At 38.4% G+C, this 20,693-nt stretch overlaps 1 protein-coding gene across 1 annotated transcript; it reads left to right on the forward strand.

Annotated features, from left to right (window-relative positions):
* Nucleotides 1–1,656: 1,656 nt before the first annotated feature.
* On the forward strand, nt 1,657–19,266 carry LOC134654573 (cathepsin O-like). Its single transcript, XM_063510038.1, has 6 exons — nt 1,657–1,921; nt 2,411–2,685; nt 15,152–15,284; nt 16,223–16,416; nt 17,552–17,671; nt 19,080–19,266. Exons 1-6 carry the CDS (start codon nt 1,733–1,735, stop codon nt 19,264–19,266), a joined length of 1,098 nt encoding a protein of 365 aa, XP_063366108.1. The 5' UTR covers nt 1,657–1,732.
* Nucleotides 19,267–20,693: the final 1,427 nt, after the last annotated feature.

The following is a 20,693-nucleotide window of genomic DNA, read 5'->3' on the forward strand; positions in this document are numbered from 1 at the left end:
GCCGTCATATGACGGCCGTCATATAGCGGCCGCAAAAGACGGCCGTCTTTACGGTGGCGACATGTGGAAAGTACCACGGCGTCATAACACACCGTCATCCACCAAGGTCAAAGCGGCAAATTTAAAAAATGTAGGCGCGATGGGATGACGTCCCATAGAAAATTTGAATTTCGCGCCTTTTCCTACTGACAAGATTTGCTTGATCATCTATAATTTACTTGGAGGATGAAATATCATCAGAAGAGGAAAATAATCGTAGTACGGAATCATTTATTCAAATCTCGTGTCATTTATTCCAAAATGGCGTCACCGCTATCTAATAAAACGTTCACGAAACTATCGACACCGTCATGACGGCCGTCATTTTACGTTACGTTGACAATCAACGTAACGTAACGCCGTCTAGGAAACCGCGCCATCTTGTTTACATAGACAACGTTCTAGTGACGTCAGTCAACGCTATATAGCGGCCGTAATATGACGGCACCGTTTTCGGAGGAATCCAAAGCTTTACGTTGACAATCAACGTAACGTAACGCCGTCTAGGAAACCGCGCCATCTTGTTTACATAGACAACGTTCTAGTGACGTCAGTCAACGCTATATAGCGGCCGTAATATGACGGCACCGTTTTCGGAGGAATCCAAAGCTTTACGGGCCTGATTTAGTTAATTTATGTTTTATCCCTTTCTTACAAATACATAAGTCAAAATGACAGATAAATACAAACGATTATTAGCTAATTGAGGTTTGTAGCGCGTTTATGAATAAGGGGGGAATAGTTTTGTTGACTGTACGTGCTTTCATATTAAAAATATTATGCATACAGACAATCTAAATGTGTTCATTAATTAGACAATCTTCAAGTAAACTAACTGGTGATGAGAGGATTTCTGTGCACTAATTCTTAGTTGTAATTATATTTAAGTCACAGTGACATTAAAGTGTATTTTAAAATATTATTTTTAAATTTTTTTAATTGCTAATGAATCTAGCCTTGGAGGATATAATCAAACGGAGACGCCATGTCTGTAATTTTCTGTACAAAACAGTCTGCCGATTTTTGCGGGGGAGGGGAACGTCAAAATAGCCATGTCAGATAAACGTCAGTCCATACATTGTGTATGACCGTTGGCCGCCTATTTTCGGCAGAGGGGAAAGCCTGTTAATGGCTACTCCGTTTAGTTGTATCCTCCAAGAATCTAGCTAATGATCTTCCCTTGCGATTTCTTAAAAGCTATAACACACTACCGTGCCACGCCGCAACTTTGGTGCGGTGCGGTAGTGTGTTATGGATTTAAGGGATTTTATATTTATGACACTAGTAACACCAAAACTAATTGTCAGTGAACTTTAAACTTCTACGTGAAGTTCACCGCAAGTGACGCAAGTTGTTTGTGTAGGTGGTAGGCGCTTGGTTTTGTAGTGTTTCGTCTTATTTAATTAATTAGAATAATTGAAGAATCTAGCTAATGATCTTCCCTTGCGATTTCTTAAAAGCTATAACACACTACCGTGCCACGCCGCAACTTTGGTGCGGTGCGGTAGTGTGTTATGGATTTAAGGGATTTTATATTTATGACACTAGTAACACCAAAACTAATTGTCAGTGAACTTTAAACTTCTACGTGAAGTTCACCGCAAGTGACGCAAGTTGTTTGTGTACTTGTGTAGGTGGTAGGCGCTTGGTTTTGTAGTGTTTCGTCTTATTTAATTAATTAGAATAATTGAAAATGAAGTGGTGGAATATTTTATTGATAGTGGCTATGTTTAGTTTACTATTTATCGTGATTCCTATTTCCTATAAGTCGGGCAATAGTAAACAACAGTTGCAATTAATGTTTGATGAATACATACAAAAGTTTAATAAAACTTATAAAAACAACCCAGAAGAGTACGCAACGAGATTTGAGCACTTTACGGTAAGTACACTTAAATATTTAATTAGTCAAATCTTAAAAAACAAACTATCGGAAGTTGTTATCTTGGTACATTTACCTACTTTCAATTTGATTGTAAACAATCTAAAAGGAAACAGTAAAACTTGGAGAATTTCTCATATTTACCATAAATATCAGTTATAATTTTATCATAGTGTTATGAGTGAATACAGCTATTCACACACCAACTAGAAGCATCTAAAAATTTGGTTTAATATTGATATCCATTGGTTTTTTTCAAAATTTTATTTACAACTAGTGACCCGCCCCAGCTTCCCATGGGTTAACAAATTAATAACAAATTGTACATAAACCTTCCTCTTGAATCACTCTATTTAAAAAAACCGCATCAAAATCCGTTGCGCAGTTTTAAAGATTTAAGCATACATACAGACAGACAGCGGGAAGCGACTTTGTTTTATACTATGTAGTGATGCATAAAATGAAATTAAATGTTACAATAAATTGCAGGCTTCTTTACAAGAAATAGAGCAGCTTAACAGCCAATCCCGTGGCTCCGACACCCAAAAGGCTCGGTACGGCCTGACACACCTCTCCGACATGTCCAAAGCCGAATACAGAGAGTTGCATCTCTCCGATGAACAGCTAAAAAAGTCCCCGCGCGAGTATAATCAGACATGGAGCCGGTTTAGAGAACAGCAACGGATGGAGCACTTGAAACAAATCGGGCCGTCTTATGTGAGGACAAAAAGGGCAGCTGGCAGTATACCGTTAACAGTTGACTGGTAAGTTACTTATTAAATGTATTCAAGTTAAACTTCTGATTTAAATAAATAAATATTATAGGACATTCTTACACATATTGACCAAGCCTAGCTAATTGTGTTATTGTTGTAGCCTTTTTTTTTTGTATTAGGGGGGAAAATGCATTCTGCATACCACATGGGTGCGAGGGGTGACCCGAGTGGTTATGTGGGACTCCCGTCTAGGCTAATGAGGCCCACGGTATACCCACTAAAAACCCCCCATATGCTGCCTCGCCGCCCTATTGGTGGGGTTACGGGAACGCTTGCGTACTCATCCGCGACCCCACCGGCGGCAGCCGCCTACGAGCGGCTCCTTCGCGAATGCCCGAAGGCCCTTCACGTTAGGCGCGCCAGATGGTTCGACGCGCCTTCCTCCTCGGCCTCCGTTCTGCACTGTAGCGGACCCCCCCGAGCCCGCCACAAGGAAGCCACGGACGCCAGAAAATTCCCCGGCGCCCGGCGACATATCAGGCTATGGTTCTGCCGCAAAACCACAACTCGGCTGCAGAGGATAGGGAGAACGGCACATCGTAACACCGACACTCCTCTTCCTCTGCAGCCCCACCAACGCCGCTACAGCGGAACGGCCCCGCCAAGTTCGCAGGGGATAGGGAGAGTGGCGTATCGTAATACCATCACACCTCTTCCCCTGCGATCCCACCTCAGCCGCCCAAGAACGGCTCACCGCAATACCGACACTCCTCTTCCTCGACGGTCCACCTCCAACGCGTCACAAGCGGGCTTAACAAGCCCACTTGGAGCGTCCTCCTCGGGCCAACCCGCACCTCAAACAGGCCGGCCCTGGTTGCCTCTTCGCTTCACCGTGGGTGACCAAGCCACGGTTACTAAGCCCCTCCACCACGACAAGGTGAGCAACCTGCGGGGGGTTATTGTTTTAGCCTAGCTCAGCCATACTCTAAGTGTGTTCCGCGGAACCCTAGGGTTCCGCGACACCCCTGCACCCTTCCGCAAGAATTTAGAACACTATGCTTTAGTCGCCTCGAAAAATTTTTCTATGCCGCCACCGTATTGTAGGGTTCCATCAAGTATTTCGCTTTCCAAAAGGGTTCCGTCAAAAAAAAGATTGAGAACCGCTGGCCTAGCTAATTGTGCCTATGAAGCTGGTGGTACTGATTAAGAATATAGGGATTATATTTTAGCATAGAAGGTAGGATCCTATAGAAATGGTATACGCGTGCCTCCGTGAGGGACAAAACATACGCAATGCGACACTATGATTGGTCGAATTTATTTGTTGCCCACCATAATCCATAGTAATTTATGGTGGGGAATAAAAAAAAATGTGAGACTGACAAGGATAAACAATAATAGCGCTTTCGCTGCTACTCCTACTGAAAGATACATAAGACTATCCCGTTCTGTCAGTTATCCCCACCACTCATGCCCAATCCAGTTAAAATACTAGGTTCATGTATTTTAGCTATCAATCTTCTCTTCCTTGTCGTAACCTCATGGCTGAGGGACATGACGATTGTGGGCACTCTTCACCAGTGCTCTCCACGCCGCTCTGTCCTGGGCCCAGTGCATGCTAGCCTGCAGTGTGGCTATCAATCAATGAATGGTATTCTCTAAAACTTTAAAGCTTATTGGGGACTAGATTGATTTGTGAGAGATTGTCCTATAATAGTTATTAGTCGGATTGATTGATTGATTGGCAGTTCAGCATGGCCTTTCAGCTGAGAAATATGCACCTGCTTGATATATATTTTTTTTATTACTTTCATCTGCCATCGGCTTTCATAGCCATAATCAGATTGTATGTATCTATAAAAAAATAAATATAAATAAATATATTGGTTTAAATGTAGTAGTTTTTAAGGTTTTTTTTATTATTGTATTTTTTGACATGTGCCGTTAAAGTATGTAAAAATTTACTTCTCTCTATCTATGTTCTGTAACTATAATTAAGTATTCTTGCAAATAAATGGGTTTTACCTTTTCACGCCAATTAAGATATTGGCCTTTATAACCGATTTCAAATAATAACGATTGTACATTTCTTTTTTCAAGGTGGTGCACCCTTAACCACCATTCCTTTTATGTGAAGAGAGGGGGTGGGTTATTCTCTCTGGTCTAGTTCCAAGATCTGCCACCTTTTGAGTCTTGTGATGTTATTAGTGTTGTTTAATAGGTCTCTGGCAAGTTCGTTCTCATGATTTGTTAGCCTTTCTTTATATTTCTTTGAGAAGCTATTTACTTCCTCTTTGATGGTTGGTATATGTAGGTAGTCATGTATTTCCTTATTTCGGGCAAACCAGGGTGCACAAGATATTTTTCTGAGAACAGTATTCTGGAATCTTTGAAGGATCTCAAGGTTAGAGTTGCTGGCTGATCCCCAGAGTTGTATACCATACGTCCAGATAGGTTTTATGATGCATTTGTATACCAAAAGTTTGTTGCTTAGCGTCACAGGGGACTGTCTTCCTATTAGCAATAGTAAGCGCTTTTTTAAATTGTATGTTGGCTTCATTTTTCTTTGCTTTGATATGATTGGCCCTGTGAGCCTCCTATCTAGGTGAAGGCCTAGGCATATTTCACTTCCTCATAGTTATGTCTGTACATAGTTATGCCTGCTACTGACTGTACCTACTTACTATACTTTACTGAACTAGTTGTGGTAAGGTTCTCCAAGGTTGAGGACCTTGGACAGTATAACATTGTGGTTTCAAGTGTCAAGGCACTGTTTACAATTTACATCATATTATTATGATAGTAGTGTAGGTACACTAGGTACCTTACTTGCCTATAGGAAAAATGCGTAAGTATATATTCTCATTATTCTAGAATAATTATTTATTTTATAGCCTTCATGTTTGATTGACTTACAAAAAAAAATTACGATGCACATATCATGTCCTACATGCTTGTGACGAATTGAAGAAAGTAAGTCATAATGTCATAAATTAAACATATGTCTTCAATAGCAATCTTCTTAGGTACCTACTGTACCCTAGATATTAGGTATATGTTTATTTTCTCATTCATATCCAACATTTGATTATTTTGATGTTAATGATTATTAAATTCTGATATAGAACAATTAAGTAGCTAATTAACGAGAAGCAGTTAACCACTACATAATTGGTGTTTAATTAGTCAATTAGGTTGCTGTTGCATTCTATTTCGTATGTTATGCAATTTAGTTTATAGTTGTATTGATGCTTAATACCTACATAAGGCCAACCAAACATTATAAAATCCCAATCAAACGGGCAGTACCTACGCTTGTTTGCTACCGAAGGCTTCAATTCTTAGTGAACTGATATAATTTTCCAAAGTACTGGTTTACAAGGGTTCTTGCCAAAACGGTTAAATGTAGAACCTATGCGCGGGAGTGAGGAAGCAGGACGAAGTGTGGCTGGAAAACCTAAAAAACCTGAGACATAAAAGGGACAGGCGTCATCGGGCTGGAAGCCGGTCTCGGAATGGTGCTACTATTTTTCGTAAATCGTTTTTTCCTAGTTGCGATTTCTGCCATTCGCAAATTTTACCACGTTTTAATTTCTCAATAGGTTCCTTTCCCGATAGTCATCTCTAACCAATTCGCATATTTCCCTATATATTTATTTTTCAATAGATTATTTCCCTAACAGGTGTAGGGTTTTTGGTATTTAGCATACCTATTTAATTCGTTTTTAAAGTTACGGGTAGTTTGAAATAAGACCTAGCATACCTACTTAATAAGTTTTTAAAGTTAAGGGTAGTTTGAAATTGAAGACTGTTATTGGTTGGGTATAAAAAGAAAGACACTTGGCGGACAGCTCTTTTTGGTTGTTGAGTCGTGCTAGCAGGCGGTTGTCAAGAGAAGAGATTATTGTGAATTGGAAGAAGACAAGAAAATAAATGGATAAATATCTTCAAGGTGTTGTTATTTTTACACTTCAGAAGTGGGATGAACGTAAGTACACGCCTACTGCTATTACTTATTGATTTAGTGAGATAACTGATAACATGACCCTTATTCTGAGCTTGGAGATAATTAATTAACTATACGAAATTCTAATGGATTACGTAAGAAAGATGGTACTGGTAACATTTTTATTTAATTTAAATGAGTACCTGCATCATTTATTAATAATATTATGATGATTATGATTATTGGCTATCTAATTGCATATCAGTTAAACTTAGGTTAGTTTGACCCATAAATGTAATTAAATGGACATAATATCAATGTGTAATCATAAGAATATATGCGTCAGTTGGTCGAGAATTCAAAGTATTTAACCACCATGCCACCGACAGCTATAATAATGTTCAGTTAACAAAATCAAGTACACGTGTTCTTCTTAATAAATAGATACGTGACTGTAGTTATTAACTTCTTTGCTACTTACTTACCCACACACATGTGGGAATTAGGCAGAATATGTCAACACGTGGGTCTTGATATGTGTTGGTTGGAGTATTCAAGGGTGCCTTAATTTTCATTATTTCTTCACTACGGCGCATAGTTTCAGAGATAAATTGATATTTATGATTTATAACCAGGTCTCGCAATTTAATTGAAGATTTTGAGTTTTGATTTTGATGCTTAATGTTAAAATTTGTGGAATATAAGTAGATGGCTTACTATGCAAACGGAGCATTGAATTTTCAGTCATTTTTTTTGCTACGACGCATAGTTTTTGAGATAAATGAATGTTTATAATTTGAACTACCATTAAACATTATTTTGTCATATAATTCCTTTATAGTTTATAAGGTATTATGATATAGTATATAGGTATATGTAACACCGGATACTTTTACGTTTCATGCCGAGTTGTTGGAGAATATGGCTGACGATGACTCATGATGATCAACGGCGCTTGCGAACACCAAAAGCCTCGGTCTTCGCGGAAGGGAATGTAGCTGGAATAACAGCGGCAGTGAAAAAGGAATCCAGACCGAAGCAGAGTCCTGTTGTGAAAGTCAGGAGTAACCCCGCTTCGACAGCCTTAGCGAGAGGCACGCGCCACTGGACATCAGGTCATGTACACCTACTTTTACTATTATATTATGAATGATTTGATATGGTAATGTGTGTTAGATACCGTGAATTGCTTGACTTCATCTCGTTCATCGACATCTAGCACATATAACATAAGTATAAGATGAATATATTGCCAGAGGATAAGTTGAGAAAAATAAATTTGATGAACCGATAGAAACTATTACTTGTGTACCAATTATGAGAAATTTTTGCCTAAATATGTCAATGCGATATAATAACGCGTATATATCTTATCTTACGAAATAATAGATACGATCTATGAGTGGTTCTCAGCCGGTCAGGCCTTTGACCCACTTTTGTGATTTCTATTTGAACTGCGAGGAAGCTCCACATTTATAATGCCATCTGATTATAAACAAAATTGGACAATAATTAGCTCATTAACGGCACATTTTCTGTGAATTGATTGATTTGTTGCTTTGTTTATTTATTGGTCGAGTATCGAGTATCGAGTATCGAGTATCGAGTATCGAGTATCGAGTATCGAGTATCGAGTATCGAGTATCGAGTATCGAGTATCGAGTATAGAGTATCGAGTATCGAGTATCGAGTATCGAGTATCGAGTATCGAGTATCGAGTATAGAGTATAGAGTATAGAGTATAGAGTATAGAGTATAGAGTATCTAGTATCTAGTATTGATAGTCATTTGGTTTATTGAATTATAGAGTCATTTGGTTTATTGAATGAGTCATTTGGTTTATTGAATTATAGAGTCATTTGGTTTATTGAATTATAGAGTCATTTGGTTTATTGAATTATAGAGTCATTTGGTTTATTGAATTATAGTCATTTGGTTTATTGAATTATAGAGTCATTTGGTTTATTGAATTATAGAGTCATTTGGTTTATTGAATTATAGAGTCATTTGGTTTATTGAATTATAGTCATTTGGTTTATTGAATTATAGAGTCATTTGGTTTATTGAATTATAGAGTCATTTGGTTTATTGAATTATAGAGTCATTTGGTTTATTGAATTATAGAGTCATTTGGTTTATTGAATTATAGAGTCATTTGGTTTATTGAATTATAGAGTCATTTGGTTTATTGGATTATAGAGTCATTTGGTTTATTGGATTATAGAGTCATTTGGTTTATTGGATTATAGAGTCATTTGGTTTATTGGATTATAGAGTCATTTGGTTTATTGGATTATAGTCATTTGGTTTATTGAATTATAGTCATTTGGTTTATTGAATTATAGAGTCATTTGGTTTATTGAATTATAGAGTCATTTGGTTTATTGAATTATAGTCATTTGCTTTATTGAATTATAGAGTCATTTGCTTTATTGAATTATAGAGTCATTTGCTTTATTGAATTATAGAGTCATTTGCTTTATTGAATTATAGAGTCATTTGCTTTATTGAATTATAGAGTCATTTGCTTTATTGAATTATAGAGTCATTTGCTTTATTGAATTATAGAGTCATTTGCTTTATTGAATTATAGAGTCATTTGCTTTATTGAATTATAGAGTCATTTGCTTTATTGAATTATAGAGTCATTTGCTTTATTGAATTATAGAGTCATTTGGTTTATTGAATTATAGTCATTTGGTTTATTGAATGATCGAGTCGTTTGGTTTATTGAATGATCGAGTCGTTTGGTTTATTGAATGATCGAGTCTTTTGGTTTATTGAATGATCGAGTCGTTTGGTTTATTGAATGATCGAGTCGTTTGGTTTATTGAATGATCGAGTCGTTTGGTTTATTGAATGATCGAGTCGTTTGGTTTATTGAATGATCGAGTCGTTTAGTTTATTGAATGATCGAGTCGTTTGGTTTATTGAATGATCGAGTCATTGGTTGATTGAATTATAGTCATAATTTATAGTCATTGGGCTTGAATTATAGTCATTGGGCTTGAATTATAGTCATTGGGCTTGAATTATAGTTATTGGGCTTGAATTATAGTCATTGGTTGATTGAATTATAGTAATTGGTTGATTGAATTATAGTCATTGGTTGATTGAATTGTAGAGTCATTGGTTGATTGAATTGTAGAATCGTTGGTTGATTGAATTGTAGAATCGTTGGTTGATTGAATTGTAGAATCGTTGGTTGATTGAATTGTAGAATCGTTGGTTGATTGAATTGTAGGATCGTTGGTTGATTGAATTGTAGGATCGTTGGTTGATTGAATTGTAGAATCGTTGGTTGATTGAATTGTAGAATCGTTGGTCGATTGAATTGTAGAATCGTTGGTTGATTGAATTGTAGAATCGTTAAGTTATTGAATTGTAGAATCGTTGAATTATTGAATTGTAGAATCGTTGAATTATTGAATTGTAGAATCGTTGAATTATTGAATTGTAGAATCGTTGAATTATTGAATTGTAGAATCGTTGAATTATTGAATTGTAGAATCGTTGAATTATTGAATTGTAGAATCGTTGAATTATTGAATTGTAGAATCGTTGAATTATTGAATTGTAGAATCGTTGAATTATTGAATTGTAGAATCGTTGAATTATTGAATTGTAGAATCGTTGAATTATTGAATTATTGAATCATTGAATTATTGAATCATATTTTTAATTCATAGGTTACTGCAGTTAATGTTGCAGCATTACATTGAAATGATTTTAATATGATGATTTTAATATAAGCGATAATGAAGAGTGCATGGTTGAACCTGTAGAACTCACCACAATTAAACCGAGATCGAGGAGGATTGATGGCCTCTTATTGGTTATATTATTATGTTTAAATATTATGTTTAAATTAAGACTTGATAAAAATAGATGTACAATAATAAACATTATCTCATTACTAGATAAGCTGATATATTAAATAATGCATGAACTATAAAAAACTCGTCAAATAATAGTAGATTACCATTGAGGCAGTTTTTAAAAGAGATAATTTAATAATAAGAGATATTAATTTCAACTGGGAGGTTATTAAAGACACGTATTGCGGTAAAGAATTCACTTTTATACTTTTACTTATTGCCGAACTTGAAATTTGATAATTATATTTATACTAGTGCGCAAATCGTAATTAAAAGATTTATTCTTAATATTTTATGTTTACAAAAAGGCGAAGCTACAGTATGTAGATCTCAATTAACGCAAGTATTTCCTTGAAGAAATCTCTGAGTGGATATTGGTGATACATGTTGCGTGGGCAGTTTTCTTACAACCTAAACATAATTACAACGTCGTCGTAATCACCCCAGTAGTTAAATGATACCATATTTCAGTTACGAAATATATGCGATTCCATGGTATACATTTTTGATTGTATTCTAGAACAAGTCGGAAGGTACGGATAGGTAAAACATCAGGTTTTTGCAGTTCTATCGTTTATGTCTGCCATGTAACATTTGAAACGTATAATTTATTTAATTCAACATGTAGAGAAAATATTACTGGTCCTTTTTCTGCGGAAACACGCCTATTTAGGTGCTATGTTTATTCCCGAACTGCGGGATTTGGTATGCTGTAAAGACGTTTAGTGAATTAATATACTGTTCAAGTCTTTCATAAAACAATATGCATATTATAAAAAAATCTAATAGTCTGAAAATCCCAACGCGTCTTGCGATTGATGGACTAAGTACTTTGTCAGCTTGGATAAATCCTAACAAGCTAGAATATACGACCTTCTCTGAAAACATTGGGAGGGGAGCTATTAGGTATAGGTTTTTAGTACCAGATGATTAATGCATTGATAATGGGAACATAATAGGTCAAGTTGTACACAATAATTACTTAATTATCGCTGTTATTCATCATAGTAACATTTTATAAATTATAGTCAGGGTTAAAGTTACTGAAAGGTTCTCGGGAAATATTCCTGTCTCAAGAGTGAGGTTTATAATTGAAGATTTCTTGACATGATAATGGAAAATGATGTTGAAGCCACGAGAATTTGATTTGATTCGTGTGCTGACACAGCTAAGTACTACCATTTTAGAAAAGATTTGAACTGGTTCATATTATATATGGCAGGAAGATTGATAGTGCTTCAGTCACGAGAATTGAATTGGTTCGTGTACTCTGTTGTTTCAGTCACGAGAATTGAATTGGTTCGTGTACTATCTACCTGCAGATAGAGATGATCATTACTCATGAAAATCGAATAATAAATGGCAATTAATGATCTGTTACCCTGAATTACTAGTCAAGGTGTACACTGTTGTGATTATTAACCCAATGTTGGATATTTTTAGCAAGTTGAGCGCCGCACCTCTACCGGCGTCCCCCGCCTCGCGCCGCCTGAGTCCGATGCGAGCCGTCTCCAGCAGGAGCCCGCCTCGCGCCGCCAGAGTCCGGTGCGAGCCGTCTCCAGCAGGAGCCCGCCTCGCGCCGCCAGAGTCCGGTGCGAGCCGTCTCCAGCAGGATGTCTCCGGCAGAAGAGTAACAATTTTAACCCTTCGTATGCTTTAGTCAAAATTTACCACTGAATTAATAACCTTGAAACTGTAAATTCTAGTCCAAATTGTGTGGCAGGCATACGAAAGGTTATTTAGATGATGTTTTTGAGATTTTGACTTGCTGATGCCTGATTGAAACTGTTTAGTATCCTATGCGATTAGTGTATCCACTGTTAAGTAGTATACGTAGTCTGTCGGCCAAGTGTAGGGTTTCCACCTGGCACGTGTATGAGGACATACACGGAGTCAGGATGGACGAGTGTAGGGTTTTTGGTATTTAGCATACCTATTTAATTCGTTTTTAAAGTTACGGGTAGTTTGAAATAAGACCTAGCATACCTACTTAATAAGTTTTTAAAGTTAAGGGTAGTTTGAAATTGAAGACTGTTATTGGTTGGGTATAAAAAGAAAGACACTTGGCGGACAGCTCTTTTTGGTTGTTGAGTCGTGCTAGCAGGCGGTTGTCAAGAGAAGAGATTATTGTGAATTGGAAGAAGACAAGAAAATAAATGGATAGATATCTTCAAGGTGTTGTTATTTTTACACAGGATTTCTAACCATTCGCATAATTTCCCGCTAGATTTCATTTGTTTACAATCACTAAAGAGTGTCATTTGACAGAGCCTAGTTAGGTACGACGAGCGAAGCGAGGAGGAGTGTGTTAGGTGAACTGCGACCAAAACAGTGCCGGAACCAACATATTTTATTGAACAATATCGATTTATATTACAGATAATAATAATAGTTATCCAAACTTTTCGAATGGTTTGAAAACGTATCAGGAAAATAAGCTATTGAAATATAATTATAATAGGAAAATATGCGAATTGGTTAAAAATGCTTCCGGGAAAGGAAGCTAATGAGAAAGAATAGGGGAAGTCCGGGTAAAGCGAACACCCCAGGCAAAGCGAATTCGGGCTCCCAATCCTAAACTGTTCGACTTTGTCGCACCACGCGCCGATATGATGTTCAGGATCCTTCGCTCTATGAGCGGCAAGCGTCACAGGGAGCGGTCGCTGTGAGCGTCGTCGGTGACGAGTCAAAATGTGTTTTTAGTGCAAAATATTCGATATTGAAAGGTAAGTACATTGTATGTTATTTTGTCCCAGTAATTGTCTCGAATTTTAATTCAAGATGCTTCTATTGCTTATTATAGTATCTTCCTTTTACAACGCATTTCTTTCAAAATAATCGAACGGTTATTTTTTTTAAATTGTTAATTTCTTTAACTGACTGAATGGGCAAAGTGGATCGGGCAAAGCGGATAGCGAGTTCACTTTGAATTTATTAGGTAATTTTTTTTTTATAATAATATTTTGTTACAGATGGTATATAAATATCAAAAAAAGATCGATAATGGCTCCTGGCTAACATACGTCATGGAAATGGCTATTAGAACGTGGATTCGCTGTGTTAAAATGTCTTCAGAAATGCCGTGAAGACTTATGCTTATGAAATCAGTGAAAATATATCAAAAGTTACTTGTGACAGCTTTTTCTAATTAATATTATTGAAATGATCTCATGTTGATTAATTTTCACTTAGTTATTAAGTTCACTAAGATTTTATGAGTAATATTTGCTTTGCCCGGGGGCCTGTTTCACTTTGCCCGGCACCCTGGGCAAAGCGAATAAAATATCTTTTTTTACGTTTTGTTCAAAATTGCAGCAACTATTAAACATTGGAGGCTAGTGCTGTTTTAAATTAAAAGATTATTAAATAAAGACTTGTTATTGATACTTTTTTCATTTCTTCCTCATTAAATTTTTCTGTTATGCCAAGTCAAAGGTAAAGGTGTTCACTATGCCCGGACTTCCCCTAAAATGGTAAATTTTGCGAATGGAAATATTGCTACCAGTAAAATTCGATTTTCGGGAAATAATCGTTACTCTCATTATATCTAATCGCGCGACATAAATATACAATTAGGTACCGTCGTTGCGAAATAACGTCACTCGTTGCTTCGATTCAGATAAGAAAGTATAAGTGAAGCACTTGTCAAATAAAGAAGATAACCTGTGTCATCGGACTTAATACCTACTTTAAATAGAGGGCATTGCATATTCAGATTTGTATCAGGAAAAAGTAATTTATTAGGTAGGAAATGCCTTACAGCATTTTATATTGCTCAAAAATCTCAAAATATTGGAGGCGCAACAATTGCAATCAGCGTCAGATGTCAAAACTAGTTAATTGGTGTAATTATTATAATAGTTTTACATAATTTATCAAGGCTAAATAACTCCGAAACGGGTCTATAAAAAGCGAAACCGGTTGATATTCGGATCACTCAACTTAAGGTTCTAAAGTCGCCCGGATTGGGTTACAAAATGACTGTTTGTTGAATATATTAATGAACAGTTTCCACACTTGTTTGTTTTGAGTTATTTTGTATTTGGTTTCGTTCGTGGTATGGTATGCCTAACTAAAATCGCGAAACTACAGTTACATTAATAAAAAAAAACTTTTATATTTAAAACTGTTTTTATGCATTAGAGATAAGTACGACTTTTCTCTTACGTTCAGTCTTTGAAAATCGTCTATTTTATCACTTTGGCGCTCTTGCCCTTGTATTGGCTTATTGGAGTAACAGAGCTGGAAATACACGGAATTTCTATTTAGAAGTATGTACCTACCAGTAATAAGTATATGTACCTACCTATGTGTACAAAACGCGAGAGTTTAAAGTGTTACAAAGAAATTCAAATCACTATTCACTCCCACGAGCACTTATGAGGGTAATTGCACACAAAATCTCGATGGGTCGAAGTGCGGATACAAGGGCTCCCGAAATCATAAGATAAGATAACTAGTTAACTAGATATCTGGAAATAATGTATTAAACTGTAGGAAAATCCTCATCATCAGCCAAAAGACACTGGCTGGGATATAAGATCTCTCCCAAAAATCTCCACAACGACCATCACGCTCTGCCCTCATAAAATGGTTCCCCACGATCCTTAATCCACCTTGTTGGTTTTGAGAAATAATAACTACGTTTTCATCCATAAACTATTGTTAGTTAACTACTGTTATATTTCAGGAGAACAAAAGGCGTGATAGGGCCAGTTCGGAGCCAGGGCATGTGCGGTGCCTGCTGGGCCTTCAGCACTATTGGCATCGTCGAAGCCATGGCTGCCATCAAGACTGGCAAGCTCGTGCCGCTCAGTGTTCAGGTACTGCTAGTGTAGGGTTAACTCATCGTCAGCTCTGTTAACTGATCATTCGTAAACCCTAATGCGAAGATTAAATACCACGGCTACACACTCGACGAGTGGAATGGGAAGAAGCGAGGGAAGTAGGCAGAAACTTAAGGCCACTCGCATCAACCACTATTAACAGAATGATCAACGTCACGCAGCATAGAACTATGAAACTTCCCATACAATAAAATTTAGATGTTTTTCTCGTGTTACGGTGATCGTATGCTCAAGGCGAAAATTCGTCCCGACCCTCGTATGGTCATATGGTGTATTCGAAAAGTCGAAGCCGGACATTAGGTCGAATATTGGGCCCTTGTCCAAAAGCGGATGTCCACTTACCATGATTGCTATAGCGCTGAGTCGGTTAAGTGGCGTTTGACCTTTCGATTGCTAAACGATATGCGCCATTACGAACGAAGTATCTGTCCTAGTGAAATTTAGTCTAAAAATATTTCTGTTGGTAGTTGTACATAGTTATTTTCAATTCTAATAAGTATAGATAGTTACATAAGCATTTTAACAAAACGAGTTCCTTTGGCCATTTTGTATGCCCTTTTTCTGAAATTCTGTTTCACTAATAAATGGTGCCTATAATATTAGACCCAACCCGCCTTGGGCCAACGTGGGGACTCGCCTAATCCCTCTCGTGAATCAGAGGCCTGAGGGGCTACCGCGAAAACCGAATTTCGCAAATTGCGGGGATCTTTCTCTTTTACTCCAATGAAGGCGTAATTAGAGTGACACAGAAAAATGCCCGCAATTTGCGAACTTCGATTTTCGCGGTTATAGCCCTGTGCCCAGCAGTGGAACGTATCTGTCAAATTCCTTTCAAAATATTTATTAAATGAGTGGGTGCATTGTCAATATTTTCCGTAAAAATCGACTTATAACAATTTTTATCTTTATTCCAGGAAGCTGTAGACTGCGCAACGCTCGGCAACGCGGGTTGCCAAGGCGGGGACATCTGCCTACTCCTCGACTGGCTCATGATCTCCAAAACAGCGGTCCAAACAGCCGCGGAATACCCGCTACGTCTCATGGATGGCATTTGCAGACTTAGTAAGAATGCTACTGGTGTGAGGGTCAGGACATTTACTTGTGACGAGTAAGTATCACTACATAGTATCAAACAAAGTCGCTTCCCGCTGTCTGTCTGTATGTATGCTTAGATCTTTAAAACTACGCAACGGATTCTGATGCGGTTTTTTTTAATAGATAGAGTGATTCAAGAGGAAGGTTTATGTATAATTTGTTAACCCGTGCGTAGCCGGGCCGGGTCGCTAGTAAGTAATAAGTATGAATAGTATTATACTTATCTCAAAAATAGTACAAACTGCCACAGAATATTCGCTAAGACTCATGGATAGCGTCTGTCGACTTCAAACTTACTGAAGTAATGAAAATACCAAAAAAGAACAGTAACCTGAGAATTTGATATTTTTTAACTCGATACCTCCGAGTGTATTTATTTATTCACAAGCAATATTTACATCGCATTGGAAATTATACATACAAATTGGCTAACACAAAAGAAATACACAGTAACATATAGGTGAACCAGGATCTATTGAGGGTGCGCCATGTTGCGGAATTTCACTGGAACTAATTTTTTCATACTATACTGAATTGTCACCCTATACATGAGAATAACAGCGCCCTCTTGACAATTATCATATATTACTGGTCAGGCTATACAAGTAATACACATTATTTTGCCCAACAACAAGAAAAATAATTATCTAGGTAATTAAAAAAAAATACAATTACAATAAAATATACAAATGTAGAAAGTCAGTCGAAATTTATATATAAAAAAAAATTAATATATGTCAAGTACGGAATAATTATATCACCTATATTGTCACATGAATAATTCTAATTAGAGTGTATATATTTAATGTGATTTGATGTGTTATGTGTATTAATGTTCTTGATAGACAGACAGACAGACGGACAAATAAGTGAGGCAACAATGTGCCTTTGCCTTTTGAAGTACAAAACACTAATTGAAATTCTGTAATGTAGAGTCCCAACGGAGCCGACATGTCTCACTGATAAAGACCTCTTAAATATCAATATCGTAGGCCACGTCTTCGCCTCGGCTAGTCTGTGGCCATGAGTACCTAAGCCCATTTATAATATATAAAAAAATGTAGATTTAATAAAAGAGTACAAAACCCTAAAAAAGGCAGAAAAGTTAACAGCATCTCTAAAATCACTGACTAATATAAAATTTTCAGTTTCGTGGGCGCTGAAGACAAGATACTAGAAGCCCTCGCCACGCACGGGCCGGTGGCTGTGGCGGTCAACGCCCTGACGTGGCAGAACTATCTCGGTGGGGTCATTCAGTACCATTGCCCGTGAGTTCAGATTATTTATATTAGTATCTAGAGAGATTGATTGATATTGATATTTATTGAAAACAAATTTTACAGCATTACAGCTAACACCAATGCACTGTAAAATTAAGTAGTAAAATTAAGTAAGTAATAATAAAGCGATTAATAAGCTACCTATTGCATGTTTAATTCACAAAAACGTAAAATATCTTTAAAAAGTTTACGACTTTGGTCGGCAAACAAGTCGCAGTCAGGTGCAAAAGATAAAAGATTATTAAGGAGTGCCCGGGAACGGACAATTGGAGAGTACTGGTGTGCAGTCGTGTGAAAGGTTCCATTATCTATTCTAGAGATAGAATATGCAACGACAAACGCTAAGATGAGAGCATCTTAGAAATCGTTTCGTTGGTTCCGGTCAGTCTTATGAGCCCAACAAAACTCGAATAAGTGCTCGTTTAGACTGTGCGAGAACTAGCATGCGAGTTTCATTACATTGCGGTTTTTGATCGGTCGGCTGAATTGTTGTAACCTCAATGGTCCGCAGTGTAACTAAAATCGCATGCGAGTTCGCGCGCCGTCTAAATCAGCCCTAAAAGTTCTTATATAGACCTCACTTGACAATGTGCCATATATGGTCTTAATCTAAATTTTTAATTCAGCAAGTCGTTTTTGAGGAGAAATATACGAGTTGATGACAAAAAAAAAACACTATACCTGTTATTCGAAAGAAATTTTTACTTCAGCAAGTCGTTTTTGAGGAGAAATATACGAGTTGATGTAAAAAAAACCACTATACCTGTTATTCGAAAGAACAGGATCTCATTATTAGATCCTGATCTGATAACAATGGAGCCAACTGTTTTTATACGAAAAAAAAACCGGCCAAGTGCGAATCGGACTCGCGTTCCAAGGGTTCCATACATTAAGTCCGACTCACGCTTGACTGCACATTTCTAATTAGTTTTCCTGTCATCTATAGGTAATGAACTATTTTGTGTATTTTTTTTTCAAAATTTTAGACCTAGTAGTTTCGGAGATAAAAGGGGGGAGGGGGCATGCTTGGACAGACAGACACAGTAGTGATCCTATAAGGGTTCCGTTTTTTCCTTTTGAGGTACGGAACCCTAAAAATAACAAACATTCCGACGAATTAAGTCTCATTTTAATTTTTAACAAGCAGAAACGTCTGCGAACGATGCTATTAAGCTTAGAATAAATTTAAAAGTGGAAAAATTACTGTCTTGGGTGAGACTTGAACTCACGGCCTCTGGATGCTCAGATGGCAGAGCGCTGGAGTATCTATCCAGAGGCCGTGAGTTCAAGTCTCACCCAAGACAGTAATTTTTCCACTTTTAAATTTATTCTAAGAATTAAGTCTCCTTTTTGAAGTCAGTTAAAAAGTGTGTTATAAATGTATATTATATTCCAGTGGCGCCTCGACGGACTTAAACCACGCGGTGGAACTGATCGGGTACGACCTGTCGAGCGACGTGCCGCACTACGTGGCCAAGAACTCGTGGGGCGGCGAGTTCGGCAACGGCGGGTACGTCAGCCTCGCCGTCGGCACCAACGTGTGCGGGCTTGCCAACGAGGTGGCTAGTGTCGACGTGCTCTAGAGAAAGTTAGCCACTAATATAAGCAAGAACTCGTGGGGCGGCGAGTTCGGCAACGGCGGGTACGTCAGCCTCGCCGTCGGCACCAACGTGTGCGGGCTTGCCAACGAGGTGGCTAGTGTCGACGTGCTCTAGAGAAAGTTAGCCACTAATATAAGCAAGAACTCGTGGGGCGGCGAGTTCGGCAACGGCGGGTACGTCAGCCTCGCCGTCGGCACCAACGTGTGCGGGCTTGCCAACGAGGTGGCTAGTGTCGACGTGCTCTAGAGAAAGTTAGCCACTAATATAAGCAAGAACTCGTGGGGCGGCGAGTTCGGCAACGGCGGGTACGTCAGCCTCGCCGTCGGCACCAACGTGTGCGGGCTTGCCAACGAGGTGGCTAGTGTCGACGTGCTCTAGAGAAAGTTAGCCACTAATATAAGCAAGAACTCGTGGGGCGGCGAGTTCGGCAACGGCGGGTACGTCAGCCTCGCCGTCGGCACCAACGTGTGCGGGCTTGCCAACGAGGTGGCTAGCGTCGACGTGCTTTAGAGAAAGATAGCCACTAATATAAGCAAGAACTCGTGGGGCCGCGAGTTCGGCAACGGCGGGTACGTCAGCCTCGCCGTCGGCACCAACGTGTGCGGGCTTGCCAACGAGGTGGCTAGCGTCGACGTGCTTTAGAGAAAGTTAGCCACTAATATAAGTTATATAAGCAAGAACTCGTGGGGCGGGGAGTTCGGCAACGGCGGGTACGTCAGCCTCGCCGTCGGCACCAACGTGTGCGGGCTTGCCAACGAGGTGGCTAGTGTCGACGTGCTCTAGAGAAAGTTAGCCACTAATATAAGCAAGAACTCGTGGGGCGGCGAGTTCGGCAACGGCGGGTACGTCAGCCTCGCCGTCGGCACCAACGTGTGCGGGCTCGCCAACGAGGTGGCTAGTGTCGACGTGCTCTAGAGAAAGATAGCCACTAATATAAGCAAGAACTCGTGGGGCGGCGAGTTCGGCAACGGCGGGTACGTCAGCCTCGCCGTCGGCACCAACGTGTGCGGGCTTGCCAACGAGGTGGCTAGCGTCGACGTGGTTTAGAGAAAGATAGCCACTAATATAAGCAAGAACCGCCCCGGCTTCGCACAGGTTAAGAATACATACAGTCAGCAGCAGACAAATATTCGCCAACAAACTGTCTACAGTTTGGCGAAACTTTTGTATACCTAAACATAAGTATTTTTTGAAATAAATAAATTAAATTACAAAAAAAAAAGAAGTGGCTAAGCGGCTGACGTGTTCAAAATTACCTTGACATGTTCTTATTCCCTTAAGTCTCTTAACAATAAAGTCGCGTCAAGATCATTTTGGACACCTGGCCCGCTTAGCAACTTCTGCCGCTGACTGTACATAAACCTTCCTCTTGAATCACTCTATTAATAAAAACCGCATCAAAATCCGTT

Source organism: Cydia amplana, chromosome 15 (genome assembly GCF_948474715.1).
Source record: "Cydia amplana chromosome 15, ilCydAmpl1.1, whole genome shotgun sequence".
Taxonomy (NCBI): Eukaryota; Metazoa; Arthropoda; class Insecta; order Lepidoptera; family Tortricidae; genus Cydia; species Cydia amplana.

Bases quoted from the DNA above. Each gene is read 5' to 3' on its own strand.
- LOC134654573 (XM_063510038.1), top strand. From the start codon at position 1,733: ATGAAGTGGTGGAATATTTTATTGATAGTGGCTATGTTTAGTTTACTA. The intron at 15,285-16,222 runs GTACTGCTAGTG...TCTTTATTCCAG, and splicing joins TCGTGCCGCTCAGTGTTCAG to GAAGCTGTAGACTGCGCAAC. The intron at 16,417-17,551 runs GTAAGTATCACT...TAAAATTTTCAG, and splicing joins AGGACATTTACTTGTGACGA to TTTCGTGGGCGCTGAAGACA.